The sequence below is a fragment of the Rhinoderma darwinii genome, chromosome 7 (genome assembly GCF_050947455.1).
Source record: "Rhinoderma darwinii isolate aRhiDar2 chromosome 7, aRhiDar2.hap1, whole genome shotgun sequence".
Taxonomy (NCBI): domain Eukaryota; kingdom Metazoa; phylum Chordata; class Amphibia; order Anura; family Rhinodermatidae; genus Rhinoderma; species Rhinoderma darwinii.
Window position 1 is genome coordinate 62592212 of NC_134693.1, and position 21092 is coordinate 62613303.

The 21092-nt window shown below is 42.7% G+C and overlaps 1 protein-coding gene across 2 annotated transcripts in view; it reads right to left on the reverse strand.

The window, feature by feature from the left end:
- Positions 1 to 21092, reverse strand: part of TPR (translocated promoter region, nuclear basket protein) — a 117980-nt gene that overhangs the window by 84365 nt on the left and 12523 nt on the right. For both annotated transcript variants that reach the window (XM_075833453.1, XM_075833452.1), the window contains exons 4-13: positions 19911 to 20007; positions 18043 to 18146; positions 15416 to 15580; positions 15194 to 15286; positions 10387 to 10467; positions 9215 to 9302; positions 8928 to 9068; positions 7974 to 8065; positions 2075 to 2272; positions 1878 to 1985 (exon numbers count right to left, since the gene is read on the reverse strand). In XM_075833453.1, coding sequence (XP_075689568.1) covers positions 1878 to 1985; positions 2075 to 2272; positions 7974 to 8065; positions 8928 to 9068; positions 9215 to 9302; positions 10387 to 10467; positions 15194 to 15286; positions 15416 to 15580; positions 18043 to 18146; positions 19911 to 20007 — 1167 coding nt within the window. The remainder of the gene's footprint in view (positions 1 to 1877; positions 1986 to 2074; positions 2273 to 7973; positions 8066 to 8927; positions 9069 to 9214; positions 9303 to 10386; positions 10468 to 15193; positions 15287 to 15415; positions 15581 to 18042; positions 18147 to 19910; positions 20008 to 21092) is intronic.

Sequence of the window (21092 nt, forward strand, 5' to 3'; positions counted from 1 at the left end):
TTTAACAGCTCCCTGCTCTATTTATCCTGATGCAGCGCCGTTTCGTTCTTATGGCGTCCATCATGCGGTAAAAGCTACATGTTCACTTTATTCTACAGGTTGATTACGGTGTTAACAAATGTATATATTTTTTTAGGTATTACTACTACTACTTTATTTTTTTTGTCGAATGATCGGTGTGAGGGCTTATTTTTTTTGAGGGGTGATCTGTAGTTTTTATTAGTAACATTTTGGGGTATATACGACTTTTTAAATACTTTGCTGTTTTTTTTGGTCACCTTATCATCCCCCCAAAAAAAGTAAGAAAATAGAAATTGTTCATTTTTGGGGCGTTTATCGAGCGGGTTACACGTTATATTGTAATAGTTCGGACTTTTGCAAAGTCTGTGATACCAGTTAAGTTAAATGTTTTTATTTAACATTAAATGTAGTGCCAAAAAAAATAAAAAAATGAGGAAAAGTTTTTATTTTTTTAATGTACCAGAAAAACATAACTGTATTAGTTCCCCTAGACGACTTCAACCAGCGATCATTGGATTACTTGCACTATATACTGCAATACTAATGTAGAGCTCAATAGGTGTACAAAGACGTCTGACCTGAGGGCCACCATTAGGTCCCCAGGGTGGCATGACGACCATCGGCACCACCCAGTCACGTCATGGGGAAGCAGATTATGCTGTGGTCGTGATTGACTGTCATCTAAGGGGTTAAACGGACGGAATCAAAGTGATCTTTGATTCCGCCATTTGCAGTAAGAGGGGTCACGCTGTATTACACAGCCGTCACCCGTTAAGTATGGAGCGAGCTCAACCCACGAGCCCTCTCCATATTTCCCCATAACGGCTGCCACAGACATGTACGTGGCATGTCGTTAAGGGGTTAAAGAGGATCTGTCACCAGACGTCACAATAAAACAGCATACATTAAAGGGAAGGTGTCACGAAATTTTTTTTTTTATATGTTTTGGCTTTTAGTATGTTATTAAAATAAATTTTATTTATTTGTGTTTTACTTTTTTATTTTTTATTTTTTTTACTTCTCTATGGGGGCCGCCATTTTTTTTTTTCATCTCTGTATGTGTCGATTAACGACACATACAGAGATGGAATACGGCACATACATCCCCATAGTGAATGCGAACGGGAGCCGTTCCATTCACTATAGCGTAAGCCGTCTGCATGCGCCGCTCCCACACAGTCCAAAAGAAAGGTCTTCGGCCGAGCGACATCCGGCGCCATTTTCATGTGGACCGGAAGATGACTACTTCCGGTCGCGGCTTTCGTCCATATGTTCAGAAGCAAGGACTAGGAGCGGAGGGAGCGGCGGCGGCAGAAGCAGGTAAGTTAGGTTTGTGTATGTTCGTGTTTTGGTGTGCGATCACCACTGTATCTAATCCTCCTACACTGTGCATTCGCTCAAAAAATGGCGGCACACAGTGTAGGAGGTTTGAACATTCAACCACCTCCTTTCTCAGGATAAAGGAGGGGGCATTGTGTGAGCACACTAGAGCGTATGTGTCTACACCAAATTTACAGCATAAAGCAATGAGGTTGCTTTACCACATTGCAATGCTGCAATTTTGGGAATTGCTCCCTCTAGTGACCAGCACATGGAAATGTTATAAATTAGTATCCAATTTATAATATTTCCTGACTTGTGAAAAAATTAAAAAAAATTAGAACAATGTGTAATCATTTATTGACAGTTTAAATAAAAAAAATATATATATTATTCTAAAGACACATTCCCTTTAAATAGATCTCTTAGCACACCGTTGCCAGGTTTTGTTTTGCCTCTGGAACAACCAGTTCTGAGAAATATTTAAACTTGATAGACGTGTCTTTTCTTCAATCAAACGATATAAAAAGCTCTACCTGTTGAGAAAGATCTTTCACTTGTAACTCCAGCCTCTGGTTTTCCTTCTCAAGCACCGAGGAAAGTTTGTTTGCCTTATCGGTCTCATTTTGCAAACGCTTAATTTCCTAAAGACAACAAGAAATGTGACAAAATTACAAAAAATAGGGAAAAAAAAATAAAGAAAATAGAAATAAAAGTAAATAAAATAAGATACCTTCATAGCTTGTTCAAGTTTAGCAGAGAGACCTGCCACCGTTTTCTGCATCCGTTCATACTCTTCTCGTTGACGTTTCAGAATGGGCGCTTTAGCCTCGACCTCTTTCACTATATCATCCAAGTACTTGGTAATTCTTTTATTTTCCTGTTTTTCTATTAACAATTGATCTTGAGTTTCCATGTATGCGTTATAGAGCTGAAGAAAACAAACAAATTAAACAGAATGCAACACTACAATATTCTTATCTACAAAACACGCCCAATTTCCAAAATATATATTCATTCATATTTTCTCGGACAGACAGGGGTACGTCAGAAATTAGACCACAAATCAGTGCAAACACGCGCAAACATAAGCCTAAAAACAGTGCAAAAGATGGCTTGGTGAACAGCGAAGTAGTAGCCCGAGCACTTTACTAGTGCTGGTAGGTGACCTACAACATAATAGCACAAAGCTCAGTCAGTCATCACTAAGCTAAAAGGAAGAGGTGGGGGAAAGGGGTACTATTGAGTTTGCTCACAGGATTAGGGAACGACTGCTCAAAACTGAACATAGGAGGTGCAGTTAGTCAAGGAAAAGTGTGCCCAAATTACATACTAGCTGTTATTTAGGGACCAGCTAAGGCAGCGATCAAGGACACAGGAAAAACGTTGAAGATACAGGAATACAAGACAAAAATATACATTGGGGGGAGGGAGCCTGTATTGGTGACTAGTTAGGGCAACAACTCTGCTCAGGAACATGGGAAGACACTTAAAGGGAAGGAGTCACAAAAAAATTTTTTTTAATATAATATTGCTTTTATTATGTCACGAAAATAAATTTTATTTGTTTGTGTTGTACTTTTTACTTCTCTATGGGGGCTGCCATTTTTTTTTTCATTTCTGTATGTGTCGATTAGCGACACATACAGAGATGGAATACGGCACATACATCCCCATAGAGAATGCGAACGGGAGCCGTTCCATTCACTATAGCGTACGCCATCTGTGTGGGAACAGCGCATGCGCCGCTCCCACACAGACCAAAAGGAAGGTCATGTGGACCAGAAGCCGCGGCCGGACAGTAGGATGACGACTTCCGGTCGCGGCTTCCGGCCATATGTTGAAGGCAGCGCAGACGCAAGGACTAGGAGCGGCAGGGCGGAGGCAGGAGCAGGTAAGTTATGTTTGTGTATGTGATGTGTGTGTATGTTAGTGTTATACTGTCTGATTACCACTGTATCTAATCCTCCTACACGGTGTGCATTCGCTCAGAAAATGGCTGCACACAGTGTAGGTTTGAACATTCAACCCCCTCCTTTCTCCTGGCACTATCCAGAATAAGGGAGGGGGATTGTGTGAGCAAGTGTGTCTACTCCAAATTTACAGCATAAAGCAATGAGGTTGCTTTACATGTCAATGCTGCAATTTTGGGAACTGCTCCCTCTAGTGACCAGCACATGGAAAGGTTATAAATTAGAATCTAATTTATAAAATTTCCTGACCTGTGAAAAAAATTAAAACAATGTGTAATCATTTATATACTAACTGTTTAACTGAAAAAAAATAAAAATATAAATATATATATATCTAGCGACACATTCCCTTAAAGGAATGTTAAACGGTTAGTATATAAATTATTAAACATTGTTCTAATTTTTTCACAAGTCAGGAAATATTATAAATTAGATTCTAATTTATAACATTTCCATGTGCTGGTCACTAGAGGGAGCAATTCCCAAAATTGCAGCATTGGCATGTGGTAAAGCAACCTCATTGCTTTATGCTGCAAAATTTGAGAAGACACACTCGCTCTAGCGTCCTCAAACAATCCCCCCTCCTTTATCCTTGCTAGTGCCAGGAGAAAGGAGGGGATTGAATGTACAAACCTCCTACACTGTGTGCTGCCATTTTTTGAGCGAATACACAGTGTAGTAGGCTTACATACAGTGGTAATCACACAGTAAAACACGAAGAAACACACACATAACTTACCTGCTCCTGCCGCCGCCGCTCCCACCGTCCGCTCCCTCGGCTCCTAGTGCTTGCTTCAGAACACATGTGCGGAAGCCGCGACCGGAAGTAGTAATCTTACTGTCCGGCCGCGGCTTCCGGTCCACAAGAAAATGGCGCCGGATGTCGCTCGGCCGAAGACCTTCCATTTGGACTGTGTGGGAGTGGCGCATGCGCCGTTCCCACACAGACGGCGTACACTATAGTGAATGGAACGGCTCCCGTTCGCATTCTCTATGTGGATGTATGTGCCGTATTCCATCTCTGTATGTGTCGTTAATAGACATATAGAAATGAAAAAAAAAAAATGGCAGCCCCCATAGAGAAGAAAAAAAGTTAATAAAAAAAAGTAACACAAATAAATAAAAAATTGTTTCATTAAACACTAAAAGCAAATTTATATAAAAAAAAATTTTTTTTGCGACACCTGTCCTTTAATTCAAGTAAGTCTTCAGTAAGTGAAGATAATGCTCAATATGGTTGAGATCAGGTGACAGACTTGGACATTAAAGAATATGGTTTGCTTGAAGAGCTCTTGGGTTGATTTTGCAGTGTATTTTGGGTCATTATCCATCTGTGCTGCGCCGTCCTATCAGTTTTGAAGTATTTGATTGAAACTGAAACTAAAGTATAACCCCATACACTTCAAAATTCAGCCCGCTACTTCTATCTGCTGTTACATCAATACACACCAGTGACCCAGTTCCATTGGCAGCCATACATGCCCTTGCCATAACAATGCTTCCACCATGTGTTACACGTGATGTGGTTCACCAATTAGCCATAAGATTAAAACCGCCTGCCTAATATTGTGTAGGTCCCCACCTTGCCGCTTAACCAGTCAAGGACACGGCCAATTTTGGCCTTGAGGACAGAACAATTTTTTTTAGATTTCCCTCTTTGCATCCCGATGCTCAACTTTTATTTTTTGTACGATGTAGTTGTATTAGATTGTTTTTTTGCGGGACGAGTTGTACTTTATGTAGGTACCATTTTTTGGTACAAATACATTATCGTTTAATTTATATAAATTTTTATTTTGGCGAAAATACAGAAAAAAAAAGTTCCACTGCAGTTTTAATTATATATCAAATGTATTTTTTTACACCATACAGCGTTCATAAATAAGGTTATAAATTTTTTGGTTTAGGTTGTTACGGTCGTGGCAATACCAAATATGTATATTATTTCATGCTTTGAGACTTTTTTTTAAATTAAAGGTCACTTTTTTTTTTTAATCCCATAAAGGGATTTTTCATTTTGATTTTTTAACTAATGTACTGGCATATATCTATGCGCCAGTACATTAGCCTGTTACTGATTGTACACAGGCAGTTGTTAGGGCATACCTCAGTATACCCTAACAGGAAATATGTTCAGACAGCCCTGGGGTCCTTCAATGGACACTGGGCTATCTGGCCATACAAGTTATGGGCTTTGATCGCGTCATAGGGATTTTCTGTGACGCGATCAAAGCGCAGTCCCCCCCCCTCCTTGAACGGCGCTATCATCTTTTATCACGGCATTCAAGGGGTTAACGGTGGAGAGAAGAGGTTTGTCTTCGCTGTGTATTACAGCCGTTGCCCTGCACTCAATCGTGCATGGAGACGGCTGTCACACAGGACGAGAATGCTCGTCCTAATGCGCGAAGTAGCCGCCGTTTAGACTAGTCTTTAGCATGCTCGTCCTGTGTCACACACACACATACAAACAGAGACACACACTGTATACACACTACACACACAGACACTCACCATGTCTCCTTGCTGACAGCATCACAGGTCAGGACGGGCTGTGGGCGGAGCTTCCTCTCTGCTTCTCGGCGTGTGTAACAGCAGAGCACAGAGTAGAGGCAGAGCTGGAAGGCTGCAGTACGGGAGTGGACCTGTCCCTTGACCTGAGTCATCTGACGTGAGGTCAGGTGACAGGTAAGGTGACCGGACTGGTCCACTCCCTGGACATCACAGACCCCAGTCAGAACGCTGTAATTTCCTGGCTCTTCCTAAAGCTGCTGCAGGTGTCTGACATACGGGGCGCCAGTCAGCAGCGATCAGCTGCTCTTCGGCGCCCCCCCTTCCCTACCACCTAGTTGCGCCCGGGGCACATGCCACACCCTGCTGCATGCGGCGCGTGTTGAATAATCCCTTATGAAAGCCTACTATATGTAGGCTTTGGCAGCGTATGATCTAAAAGTGGCGATGCTGCCACTGTACCTCGTAGACTGGGCTAGTCCTACGCAGTTGCCCTCCTTTTTCACTGTGAACACGCATAGGCGCGCTCACAGTGAAAATCTACATAGGCTGGGCGGGCAGTAATCAACCAGCACACGCCGAAACGACACGTCACCAGTGACGTGTCGTATCCCATCCGAGGTCTCTCTGGGGCGAGACCATGTGATCACGACACGACAGTGGAGGAGCCTGAAAAAGTGCCGTCAGAAGTCATGTGACCCGAAGAAAAGAACAGCCAGAGCGGAGAACAGGAGCAAGATTGCACGGGTAAGTATATTATTCAACTGTATATATGTGCAATGTGTGTTTAAATTTACTGAAAAAATTAATCTCGGACAACCCCTTTAAGGCAGTCCTGTGGGGCTGCCAATGAACTGTTAGTGGGGGGGCGCCCCTCTCTGTAACACCTCAGATGCTGCGGTCGTGATTGACCGCAGCATTTGAGGGGTTAAACGGCCAAGTACAGCCCAATCGCTGTTCCTGGCAGTTAGTGCCAGGTGTCAGCTGTAATAGGGTATGTTCACACGCTTAACAAAAAATGGCTGTAAATACGGAGCTGTTTTCAGGGAAAACAGCCCCTAATAATTCAGCCATTTTTTTACAGTTGTTTTTCCATTGAGTCCATGACAAATGGTTGCAAAAACGGCTCAAGTAAGGACATGCACTTTTTTACGAGGCGTTTTTATACGCGGCCGCTAAAAGACACCCCATGGGAACGGAATGCCGTTTTCCCCATTGAAATCAATGGGCAGATGTTTGTAGGCATTCAGCCCCCACATTTTTAGCCGTTCTTCGGGACGTTTAAGTCTAGAAAAGCGACTGAAAATAGGTTGTGTGAACATACCCATACACAACTGACACCGACAGGGTATGGAGCACGCTCAGCGCGTGAGCGCGCTCCATACATTCACCCCCGAACCATGAAGTGCACTTACGTCAAGATGCGATAAGGGGTTAAAAGGGCACCAGACACCACCACAAGGTAAACGTCCACATTTCACAACTTGTGGTGGATGTTGGAGGCAGTGGAAACGTGGTTCTACTAGTGGAACTTGCTGTACAGGCCATGCCAACTATCTTTTCGTGACCGGTCCCTCTCAAACTGTAGTACTATTTTGGCTTTGGAAAGAATAACATATTTGAAGACTACAGTGCAATGGGGCCTTCATAAACCCACGCACAGGCTGCAGAAATAACCCCATTCAACTTTATAGAACAGATTTTCAGTAGCAGAAACTTTTTCAGCAAATCTGCTTCATGTGAACATAGCCTAAGCAAGCTGCCATAAAGTCCAGCGGCACAAGCTTCACCCGGTACATATAAGGATTCCAAACGGTCTGCTATATGCCCCACTGTCCAGCCTTCTTCCCAATGGAGTTACAAGTTTCTTATTGAATTCCTTCTACACATCCTCCAGCTGGAGACCACTGTGGCTTAAACTCCCTAATTTTAGACAGACCGCCTAAATTAGTGTCATTGTATCCTACGGATTCCAGAATAGAAGTCAGATAGATATGTGGACCCAAATAGAACAATTGAATTTAGGGCTGGGAAACGTGGAAGGTATTTACATATTTATGTCCACTAACAAGAGAAAAAATAAAAAATAAAATAACACACCTTACTACCACACAATATGAATACAATCAAAACAAGGCGAGAACACATTACCTCTGTCAATTTCATTCCTGGTTTCACAACTTTGGCCACAGCAGCAGCGGTTGGGGACATTGCAGTTAATTCTGCTTCACTCAACATCACACCTGGGAAAAAAAAACAAAAAAACACTGAAGTGAGCATTAAATGGTGAGGTTCTGAACCCAAATTATTACGACCTTTATTAAGCAGCTTTTGACAGGAGGAGTAACCAAAGGTTAGTTCTGATTATTATAAAAATCGCCTCCGCTCTGAAATCCCCCACAATGTGTGATATTCCGAAACCTGTACTATACTTTAATTGAACAATACAAGTGACAGAAGGTTGGGAGCAGAACGATTAAAGAAAGGACACATAGAAAATAAATACTATCTAGCAAAAAAAACGCACAAAGATGAAACGGTGTCCTTTATAAAAATAAATGGGGTGGGAAGGACTATAAGGCATATAGGGACCACTTACAGCAAAGATCATTTTCTATTAAAATACTGTAAGGTATTTTAATATAAAACAGAGTTTAAAAAGTACAGCAATCCAAAACTAGTGATTCTGCTATTCAATAATACAATCAATAGTACACGGAATCGCATGGCATCAAGATTTTTGGTCATTTTTATTCGAGCAGCAACGTTAGTCAAATACAGAACGGAAACCTCAATAAAGAAACTGTCCTGTCCATTAGTCACCGCACACCGGTTTTGCTGCAATTTTGGAAAAGTCGAAACAAAAAACATGTAACTGCGCCGTGTGATACAAAAATAACTTGAAGGTATAGAAGATGCAGCATTCTCAACAGAAGTCTAGCACTTAAAAATACATCTCCATCGTCTAGTACTGTATTTTGTATCCTACAAACTACAAAACAAAAAAGTTTAAAAAAACAAAATGTTACAGAATGCTTCAAAAAGTTCTGCTGAATTTATCAATGACACTCAATAAATATACATTTTACAGCATTTCCAGAATACCTTTTCGCTTGGTGGAAGAAAGCAAATCATTAGCATTCTCAAGTTCTCGCTCTAGTTTACAGATTCTTTCACCAAGGTCTTTCTCAACTTGACATTTCACAGCTTCCATTTCTCCCAGCTGATCGTGGAGAGAGGAGTTATCTTTAAAGAAAAGCAAACAAAAAAACACAACTGTATTACTTATTATAATTGGTACCCGAAGACCCACAAGACCCCAAGAAAACACATTTAGGTGGAGTGACACTATGAAAGTAGTCTGAGCAAGGATTGTACAGACTGATACTTACTGTCACCGGCTTCTTTAAGGAGTTTATGCAGTTCCTCCACTGCCCCTGTCAATTCTACACTCTTTGCTTCAGAATCATCAGCAGCACTCTGGAGAAAAAAAAAATTCTTTGTCAATCTTTCCTACAGAATGATAAACTATTCAGACAATATTTTTATTAAGTAAATCAGTTTTCTACAGTTGCCAAGGTAAAAAAAATCTTAAAAAGGAGTTTAAGATATTTAAAAAGATTGGCCAATGTAGGAGGGATGTACAAAAAAAATAAAAAATAAAAAAACATTAATAAAAAAAAGCTATTACTTACCTCAGATCGCAGTCGTTCCAGCGCTGCTGCTCCCTGCCACTGTTTAGTAACATAGCTGAAGCGACGATGTGCACCTATACCCACGTGATCGCTGCAGCCAATCACTGGCCTCAGCACTCCTGTGTCATATACCCACTGAGAGCAGGGATTGGCTGCATCGATCACGTGGGTACAGAAGCACCTCATTGCTGCGGCTACATCAATACAGAGTGGCAGAGAGGAACTGAAGGGGCGGCGCTGGAACGACCGAAGCAATTTTTTTGCATCCCTCCTACATTGGCCAATTTTGTTAAATAAATCGGAAAACCCCTTTAAGGCCAGTAGAAGATTTTAAACAGGATTGTTTTAGCTGGACACCACCAGGGGTGTGCACAATAAACGTTTATCTAAATAACTTTTATTATGGTTTCTGCTTCTAACTCCAGCATGGACGGTTAATAGTCCGTGCTGCCGGCAGCTCATAACTCGGCAGTAGGAAACATAGACTCTCCTGCTGCAGAGTTATGAGCCGCCGGCAGCATGGACTATAGTCAGTCCATGCTATAGTTAGAAGCAGAAACGGGTAATACAAGTTTAGAAAAACGATTGGTTTTCCTACAAAATGCCCGTGAAAAATCGGGAGGTACGGTTTAAGCTGCCTTAATCAGCTCATCAACGCGGCTCTTGCTCCTCTAATCACCAATGCAAGGTTGTGTTATGTACACCAGATCAGGATCCACTCCTTTGAACGCTCTTGGCCCTGGCTGAGGAGGGACCCCCCCCCCCCCTCTCACTATGTCCAGATGTCCTAACAGCGTATGTGGAAAGGGGTTTGTTCAAATGATTTCTAAACATCATTTTTGATTAGGCCTCAAAATGTACCGTCTTACCTTGTAGAGTTTACCGAGTTTAATATTGGCTTTGAGTTCATTATGAAACTTCTCTTCCACACTTGCTTGCTGTTCCTTTGCCTGAAAAAGCAAAAAAAAAAATAAAAAATTTTAATAAATGGGGGGGGGTGGAATTTGAGTACTCGACAGAAAAATACTCTTCTCGTCCAGTTCATTGGGAGACACAGACCACAGGGTATATGCTTTTGCAACTAGTTGGCTTGACACTGTTAAAAAAGGTGTCCCCCCCTCCTACAGGATATACCCCACCTACAGGACACAGCTATTCAGTCTGTCCGCAAGAAGAAGTAGAAGCAGATACAAGGTAGAAAAGGCAAGTCAAAACGATAGAGGAGAAACCCCCAAACTGACAACCGTGAAAAATACCTTGAACCACAATGGATAGGAGCCGTGTTCCCAATGAACTGAACGAGGAAAGTAGTTAACGGTGAGAACTCAATGAGGAACACAGACTGTGGATCGTCCTAGAGCAGTCCCCAGGGGTGGGAACGTAATAAAAGGACAGTAAACGACTTGACAGATGCCTGCAGAACCTTGCAACCCAGGGAAGAACCTGCCAAGCCAAATGTGTGCACCTGACAGAATGTGACAAAAGTGTGTAAGGAAAAACAGGTAGCTGCCTTGCACACCTAAAGAGCAGAAGCTTGATTGCACACAGCCCAGGAAGCCCCAACTGCTCTGGTAGAGTGGGCCTTGATCTGAACAAGGGGAACCTCTCTCTGAACCGGTTTAGCATCAAGAACAACCATCAGAATACATCGACCCATAGTGGCCACCAACCCCTTCCTGGGTCCCTCCGAGAGGATAAACTAGCAAATTGACAAAAGGAAGGCAGAACAAAGTCCTCATTCAGCACTGCCTTGCTCTGATGAAGAGTCATGAATGGAGAGCGGCAAGACAAAGCTGCCAATTCAGAGACTGTAGTCGCCACTACCAGAAAAACCACCTTCCAGGAAAGAAGGCAAAGGGACACTTAAGGAGCGGACTGCAGAATCTGAAGATCCCAATAAGGAAGCAGAGGACAATAAGAGGAAACCGTGTGAGCAACCCCCTGTAGAAGAGTCTTTACATCAACCTTAGATGCCAAAAAGCAACCGAACAAGATGGAAAGCGCTGACATCTGTCCCTTCAGGGGGCTAAGGGGAAACCTTGATCCATGCACCCCTGGAGAAAGGAAATCGCACGCACGCACACACGACTTCCAGGTACAATGGTAATGCAGGCTGTGGAAGTCTTCCTAGCCTTGAGAAAAAGTGAGACTAACACCCTCCAACAAACCACGAGCCCCCAGAACGGTGGCCTCAACAGCCACACGAGAAAAAGATAGCAAGGCTGACAGGATGTCGGCCAGCAGGGAGATTAGGTCAATGTACCAACAATGCCGTCATCCTTGAGCCGGAGGAGCAGAGCTAGGAGAGGCAGAGGGGGCAACACGTACAGAAGAATGAAGCTGGTCCACAGCATAGGCCTCTGGATCGAAAGCTAAAGCAGGGAACCTGGATGCCATCAGATCCACATCCGATGCAAAGCTGGTTGAGGGACCCCCAGTTTTCACCTATTCATGACTGAATCCACAATCCAGTTGTCGACCCAAGGAATATGTACTGCCATCATAGCAGGAACGAGATCTTCCGTCCAGGTGAGAATCTTCGCGGCTTCGGCCATCACTGCAACTTCCCAATTGAGATATGTCACAGCTATGACATTGTCCGTTTGAACACGCACCAGATTTCCAGTGCAGCAGGCAAAGAAACAAAAAGGCTCTCGAATCTAAGAGGTTGATGGGGAGGGGGGGGGGGGAAATCCTGTGGAGATTGCAGCCCCTATACCATGAGGTTCATAAAAGCTCCTCCCCACCCCTTGAGGCTGGCACCCATGTAGAGGATCTGCCAGAAGGAGTGACCTCCGGGGAATGAGGTCGGGCAGGAGATCCACCAACAATGCGATCGCCAGAAGAACCGTTTATCCAAGAAGTACAGGCAATAGTTCCACCGGGAGAGGATCGCCCGCTGAAGGGGGCATGTGTCAAACTGTGCAGGAAGGAAGGAAGACTCCGTGTGTTGAAAGCTATGCCCATAAACACGATATGCTGGGAAGGAAATATTTGGATCTAACCGAAAAGGCACAGGAGAGCCATAGCGTTGTCCTCCGTGGAGAGAAATCATCAAATGCCAGCCAGGTACGGGGTGACCGACACCCCCCTGGTCCGATGGAGCACCATCACGACCAAATTGAGTTTTGCAAAAGACTCCCGGGGCAGTAGCCAGGCTGAAAGGAAGAGACACAAATTGTTAATGATGGGACAGCACTGCAAAGTGCAGGAAGCGATCGAGTATGGCAAACAGGGACAAGCAGATACGAGTCGGATGTCCTCTGATGAAAGAACCTCCCTGTTCCATGGAAGCGATGACAGATCGAAAGGATTCCATGCGGTATAGGCAGCCCTTGACGTGTGCGTTGAAACGCTTGAGGTCCAGGATGGGCTGAAATGAGTGGTCATGTTTCGGTATGACAAAAAGATTGGTGTGGAACCCCCTTAAACCCTTTGGGTCGGGGGCACCGGAATGGAGACCCCCTTAAAGTAGTAGAGAGTCCATTGCTCGAAAAAAGGAACTGGGGAACAACGGACTGAAAAATGCTCTAGAGGAAGGCTGGTAAATTTGATTCTGTATCCAAAGTATACCACTTCCTGAACTCACAAAACAAAAAAAACACTTTCCCTGTTTCCCTTCCAAAGTCTCAATACTAGCCTTAAATATAGCCTGAAGTACCTGCTTTGAGATAGCATCAACAGCCATGTCGTTAAACGAAGAGTAGCTAAACATGTATGGAAAAGTGGACCCTAAGAGAGAAGTTCTACCCTAAGAGAGAAGTTCTTCCCGAAAGGAGAGGCGGCAGAGAGCCTCACCCAGTAGTGACCAGATCAGCTTACCAGACCAGACATGGCCAATATAGAGAAATGAGAAATCACTGGGATGCCATCTGCCTTGACTGAGGATTCAGGGAAGTAGCAGGGATGAAATATGAGAATTCTGTCCAAATAATTATTAGTGCATCCACTGCCCGTGCATTTTGGGCCTAGAATGCAAACACAGGCAGTTTGTGTTAGGAGTCTGGGCAGCATGAGGTCTGTGTCCGAAAGGCCCCACATGGAGTAGATTGCTATGAATACCCTTGGGATAAAGGCCCCAATCTCTGGTCAGTTCTCAACTTAGAAATAAAATTTCCCACTCCTGGCATGTGGTCTGCCGACAGGGCGGGAAGTGCCTCATTTTGATAAATCTGATGAGGCGTTTCAGATGTACCGCCCCCTTAGTTTCTTTTAGACCATGAAGAGGTCTGAATAAAAAAAACAGAGGCGTTCCTTTTAAAAGGTACTGGTAAGAATACCCTCTGATGGCCAGAACAAAGGCTGAAGCCTTGGAAGGGGAGATTTGTGGTACAGAGGGTAAATTTACATCTATGCCCTCGTATTCTATTTTGTATTCGGTAGAGACTACCCCGCATACCAATGTATCCTGCACATTGGAAAGAGCCATATGTCCTGATATAGTTGACCCCTCCCCACCCAACCGGGAAGCCCGTACTAGGCTTGTTTAAGTAGACATTGATAGCCTGGGGATGAGTGCGCTGGGAGGGATGTGGTTTAAAAATGGGACTTAGTTTGGTCAAAAAGAAGCAAAGGAGCAAAATTGGGTACTCCCTATCCTTCCTTTATGGTGTCCAGCGGATGGCTACAGAGAGAGCAGAAGAACAAGCCCAGTAATTTGAAGCCTCTCTCGATGCTGCAAGCTTATTTGTAAAGGTATTTCAACCAGTTATTCAGGATCGTCAGAAAGAATACGGATGGCGGTTTTGCCCATTTGACAGTGGCGCTGTATACCCAAGAGGCGGCTAATATCAGCGGTAGGGCAGAACTGGTTGCCTCATAAGAATGTTTGGATTCAATCCACCTATTGCAATGATCTTGAAAGAAGCAAGCATATGCCGTAGGAAAAGCGGTCTGCCTAGTCAGTGAGAAACTTGAGGGTCTGCTGCCAGAGAAGAGGACATCTTTGCACAGAGTTGTGCGGAAACAGACACCCATGCGTTTTGGCTTTGTGAAGTGGCGATCTGAAAGAGCGGCGGGGCTGCCAGGATGAAAACCCTTCTTGGGAAGAGAAAGGTTCCTGACCCGGGACATTCAGACCATCCTTAACCCCTGTAATAACGCTGTCAACTATATAGAGGAGAGTTTGGATGGCTACTTCTTGTCCAAGGTTGAATCTGAGTAAGAGACCTGTTCCTCAGAGCGAGCTTTCTCTCTAAAGTAAAAACCCCAGCTGGTATCTCCTGAAGTGGAGATGCACTCTGGTCCAAAGGTCGAGGAAACTGAGGGGTAATGGGTAATTTGCCAGTGTAGGTCTGTGGTCAGAGGATTCCTCACAGGTTGGCGCTCAGTGTATGCAGGAGGAAAATAGCTTGTAGGAGTAGCTAACACTTTTACTTAATATGCGCCTACTAGGGGCAGCAGCTATACCAAAGGTCATCTGAGTCCCCCAATGACATGAACGAGAAACAAATCTTGTGTCAATCTAGAAAAGGTTTTCACTATTCTTTTGCATATTTTAACTTATTTGACAGGCAGTGCACTAACTGTGATTTGACAAATATAAAACAAAAAACAGGTGAAGCTTGATCAAAATAATCCCTATTCATTTACACAAACATTTTACCGTGAATCGGAGACCAGGATTGTCACAGAATTACATTGGTGAACTTTGCTTTTAATAGAAATTCTACTTGCCTCTTTTAGTTTATTCATTAGATCTTCAGCTTGTTTCTGTAGATTTTCATTGCTTGCTTTCAGACTTTTAGTCTGTCCCTCTAATCGAATAACCTTGCAAGATCAAAACACATTTCAACAGCTTACCAACAATGTGAAGGAAAAGGTTAGTAAAGCATGTTGATGGACTGTAAGAGTAAAGCTCTATCATAATTTACTCCTCGTGGCAGTAAAATGACTTACCTCATCTTTTTTGTTTTCTAGAGAGCCTTTTAGTTCTAAGATTTCATTTCCCTTCAGTCTTTGAACCGATAAGAGTTCATCAGTTTTCGATCGCAGTTCAGTGTTCAGCCAGTTGTTTTGAGTTTGCAAAAGTTCCTTTTCTTGCTCCAAGCGCTTCTCACGATACTTATTAGGAGGGCAGGGTAAAATGGAGATTAAATTAGACATGCACAAAATAAATTATTCAAAACTGCCATGCTTCAGAACAGGTCTCATTGATATTAGGAAGGGTCTTAAATGGACCAAATGTTGCAAGAACAAGATTTTAAGTCTGGTTGTGTTTAGATTTTATGTACGCCACAGAAAAGTCTAGGAAACCAGGGTTATCCGAGATCATAAATACAAACTGTAGATGTGGAAAACCAGTAAGGTGATTACAATCATTAATGCTCTCCGGATGGGTCTATTTTAGTAAGTACTTCTCAAAAAATAATTCTGAAGATTATTTCTAAGAGAAATGGCACAATGCAGAATTGTGTTTTTCCTCCTGGAAAATCAGGAATAAATTGACAAATTGACAATTGCGTGTTACTATTCCCCTTTCATACCCTAAAGGCTCATGCACACAGAACCTGTTTAGGCACCACATAGAGGTAGCAGAGCTCCTTAGGAACGGACATCCTCACGTTGAAGCATTGCTACTAGGGGAGAACACCTTCACACATCCCAAGTCTGATGGGGCACATTTTTTTTCTTTCTGCTGGATTTATAAAGGAATCAAAAACAGGAAAAAAAACCTCTGCATGTATTCAGAGGCAGACAGAGGTACATTAGAGGCCCTGTGGACTTTTATGGCATCCCTATTACGGCTCCATACAAAACAACGCAGGCATGTGCTGGAGCTCGAACACCGTCCAGTCTATGAACAGTATTAAGTTGGCCATACACATTACATAAATGTCAGTCCAACTCGTAGATTTCAACGGGATCGCCAGATAATCTAATTCTCCCTCTACGGCAGATTATGGTGTAAAAAAAGGTTGAATTTCAACATGCCCGATGCCTTCTTCCCGCAATAGATAAGCCACTGTCAAAAAGTCTAGCAGCAAAATATTCCCCTCTTCTAATTAAAAACATAAGCACGATTGGCAAAGCCTAGTGTGTATGTTTATGTTGGAGTTGCGAGGAATAGCTGTCAACCAAACAAGTGTTCGGCCTACAGCTATCTTCAGTGTAAAGCCACCTTAAATTATAGCTAAACGTTTGACAAACTTCTGACGCCATAGTGACGTCAGAAGTTTTGATTGATGGGGGTCTGAGCACTAAGATCCCCACCAATCACTAAAACGAAGCAGCTGAAATGCTTGTGTGTGCGCTCAGCTGCTGTGTGTTCAGTTTTTTCCGGAAATGAATGTATCGTGTACGGACTCAATAGAAAGTCTATGAGCCCGTACACAATACATTTATTTCCGGAAAAAGCCGAACAGACACGAAGCGGCTGAGCGCTCACAGGAGTGCTTCAGCTGCTGCGTTTTAGTGATTGGTGGGGGTCTCCGTGCTCAGACCCCCACCAATCAAAACTTCTGACATGTCACTATGGCATGTCAGAAGCTTGTTAAACGTTTAGCTACAATTTAACTGAGACGGAGAGTGTATTTTTTTTTTCTCTTAATGGGACTGTTTTTCTGTTAAATAGGACCGTCAGCTCCCTTGACTCCTCTGTAGTATTCCCTATAAAACCTTGTGCCTTTCCTTCGATATTCCGCCTCAAAATATACAAAGAAATTAACAACTGGGCGTTAACGTTAACCCTGTCAATAGGGCGTGTCCAAACACCCTTATAGTGTAGCTAAATGTTTGACAAACTTCTGACATGTCATAGCGACATGTCAGAAGTTTGGCTTGGTGGGGGTCCGAGACCCCCTCCAATCGCTAGAACGAAGCAGCTGGAGCGTTCGTGTGAGCGCTCAGCTGCTTCGTATCTGTTCGGCTTTTGCTGGAAAGACGATGTATCGGAGAACGGGCTCATAGACTTTCTATTGAGTCCGTAAACTGATACATTCATTTCTGGAAAAAGCCGAACAGACACGAGCGCTTCAGCGGCTTCTTTCTAGCGAATGGTGGGGGTCTCAGTGCTCGGACCCCCACCAATCAAAACTTCCGACATGTCACTATGACACATCAGAAGTTTGTTAAACGCTTAGCTACACTTTAAGGCTTCGTTCACATCTGCGTTGGGACTGTTCATGGGTCCCGTTGGATTTTTCAGTCAGGGGAACCCATGAACGGAATCCACACAAACAAATGGAAACCATAGGTTTCCGTTTGTCACCATTGTTTAAGGGTTCCATCGTTATGACTGAATGAATAGCGCAGTCTACTATGGTATTGATTCCGTCAAAACGACAGAACCCTTAAAACAACGGTGACATGCAGAAACTATTCGCACCGGATCCGCCACCATTGAAATCAATAGTGATGCAAACGGAAACCTATGGTTTCCGTTCAGGTGTCCCACTGACAGAAAGGTCCGACGGAACCCACGAACGGAGTCCCAAGGCACATAAACGAACCTCACCAGCTCAGTTTCTTACTCTGCTTAAACTGACACAAATATAGTAAGTAGTAAGTATTGCAAAATAACTTACTTTGATCGACACTTCGGAGGACTGTAATTCGTCCAGTTTTAACTGTAGCTCGACCTTTGCAGCATTTGCATCTTTCAGCTTTTGATTAAGATGTTTTAGGTCACCTTAATTTAAAAACATATATAAATAAAAAACAAAAAATGTACAAGGAAACGGGACAAACATGCGGTACTTGGTGAAAATTTAAATTTTCTTGGTACGGTTTTAATAGAACCAAAATGCAAATATACAGCATCACTGGAATGTTACATCATCCATAAAGTGTAACTAAACTTTTAAAAAACATTTGACTTGTCATAGTGACCTGTCAGGAATTTTGATCTGTGGGGGGTCCGAGCACGGAGGTCACTTCCGATTGCTAAAAGCGGCAGAAGTATTCGAGTGAGCGCTGTGCCACTTTGTTTCTGATCAGCTCTCCTCGGATCCTCAGAAAGCCGAGCGGGTGGTGTACGGGCTCAACAGAAAGTCTATGGCTCCTTACATCGATCACTCTGCTTTACGAGGAAGGCCCATCAGAAACCAAGCGGTAGGGCACTCACCCGAGGGCTTTGTTTTATCAATCAGTGAGGGAGAGCCACACCGATCAAAACTTCTGACATGTCCCTATGACAAGTCAAACGATTAAAAGTTTGTAACCCTTTTAAAGAAGATCAGTTACAGGGCATGGCCCCTTGGCCCAAAAAAACAAAAACACAAAAACCTAAAACATGTCTTATGAATAAACATTTAAGTGGGTGCTAATGCTGGTCAAAGTAGTGGACACAGACAATATACAAAAAATAGAGACCACTCAGTCTGACTGACCAACAGCAGACTGAGTGAGCCTCAATGGGACTCTATTCTGTAAAGATGCTGTAGCCACTACCACATAAGCGAACCTTCATGTTAAATTCAGTTTCTTCCACATTAATCTTAGTCTGAAAAGTGTTTCTGAATAAAAATCAACATGCCTCTGCATGTGTACGAGGTTTAGAGAACTCCATTCACAGTGCATTTTTGGTGCACTGTCATTTTTAAAATCTGGCTGAGCTGCGAAGACCATGGTACATGTGAATGTACTCTAAGGCATTTTCGAGTAACAGTTGACTAGTTATGTAACGGTCAATGTTAAATAATAAAAACAAAGACAATCGAGAATCTTTTTTTCTCAACACGACGTGACTTAACTCTAAACACAACGAAAAGCAAATTCCTATATTTTGAGGTTATATCAGGAGTAGCACTAATTTCAAAGAATCCAACCAAAAGTCGCCATCCAAAAAGAATACATTCAGTTATATGTGCATAAAAATTCCTTTAGCTTCTAATGTATCAGATACAATTACATATTCCAATATATTTTCTGTATTAATTCCCATGGTTTTCATGATCTCGGCTTGTGAACATTCATGGTTTACGTCCAGTGGATAAAACTCTGTCCATGGTCATGTGATGGACACCGGTGCACAGTTTGTTACAGTATGTGCGTCTTCTAACATTACCAGCTCGTGTGTGTCCAAAAAGAGTAAGGCCTCATGCACACGAACGTGTTTTTGCATCTGCAATTCATTCGCAAGAGTGGACCTATTCATTCCTATTGGCCCATACACACGACCGTGGTTTCCACGGTCCGAGTATTGCCCGGAGCACAAAAAAAAAAATAGGACATGATATTATACGGTCTGGATTTGCCGTGTGGGCTCAATATAAGGTAGAAGTATAGAAACAAACGGATTATAAGCCTTTTATAGGCTGAACAACTCTATGCAAGACAAAACTTGTGAAGAGAAGCAGAACTTTAAACCCTTTTGTGTTCCTGAGGTTCTGCATATGGTGCAGTAGTGGAAGTGAAGAAGAAATGAAGATAATACTTTGCTTCAATTCCTCACCATTAAGATGTTCCAGCTCTTGGGCTCGGCGCTCACTGGTCCGAACTAGATCTCTCTTTTCAGCTTCTACAGAATCTTTGGCTCTTGTTATCTGACTCTAAAAAGTAAAAAGAGAAAATTCCATGGAAAAAAAAAAAATCATATGTATGGATTTTAGTGGCAGAAATTTCTGCAACAAATCTGCCACGCGCTAACGCTCAAAATCAGAGGAATTTATTATTTGGTAATCTCTGTGCAGTCTTCTGCCTCTGGCCGTGTGACTTTCCACATTATATGGCCTCTATGTTGGTAACAAGTGGTGGATTAAAAAACTCTGGATTATTAGATGCCAGGTGAAAAGAATTACATACAAACGCATGATAAAAACAACTATCCCATAACCCCTTCAGGACACAGCCTGTTTTGGCCTTGTGGATGCAGCAGATTTTTTCAAATCTATCAATTTATGTGGTAATAACTCTGGAACGCTTTTACCTATCGAACGATTCGGAGATTGTTTTCTCCTGACATATTGTACTTTATGGCAGTGGAAAAATTTGGTAGATAAATTCTGTATTTATTTGTGAAAAACACCAAAATTGAGACAATTTGGAAAAATAAGTTTTATTCTAAATTTAAATGTATCTGCTTGTAAACCACACAGAAGAGATACTAGTTAACATCCCCCATATGTCTACTTCATGCTGGCATCATTTTTTGAATATTCTTTTCTTTTTACAGGACGTTACAAGGCTTAGAGCTTAAAGAGGCTCTGTCACCACATTATAAGTGGCCTATCTTGTACATAAGGTGATCGGCGCTGTAATGTAGATTACAGCAGTGTTTTTTTATTTAGAAAAACAATCATTTTTTACCTATATTAGCTTTAAGCACAGCAAGCCTAATCTCGTTTTAAATGACAGCTTACCTTGCTGTAAATCTCACACAAACGTTTCCGAAGTGTCAGTATTCTAAATAGACATCACGTCCTGGCACTTCAGTAATGTTAGTGTGTGTATGTGGCTGCACATAGTTATCTAGCTAGATCACCATGTGCTGTGTAAATGAATGGGGAGAAGTGTATGACGCTGATTGGTCACCGTCATACACTTCTCTCCACAACACCCACTTGGTCAAAAGTAAAAACACGCCCAGTTGGTCATTAAGAAAGTCATTAGCATAAAGCTAAAATAGGTCATAACT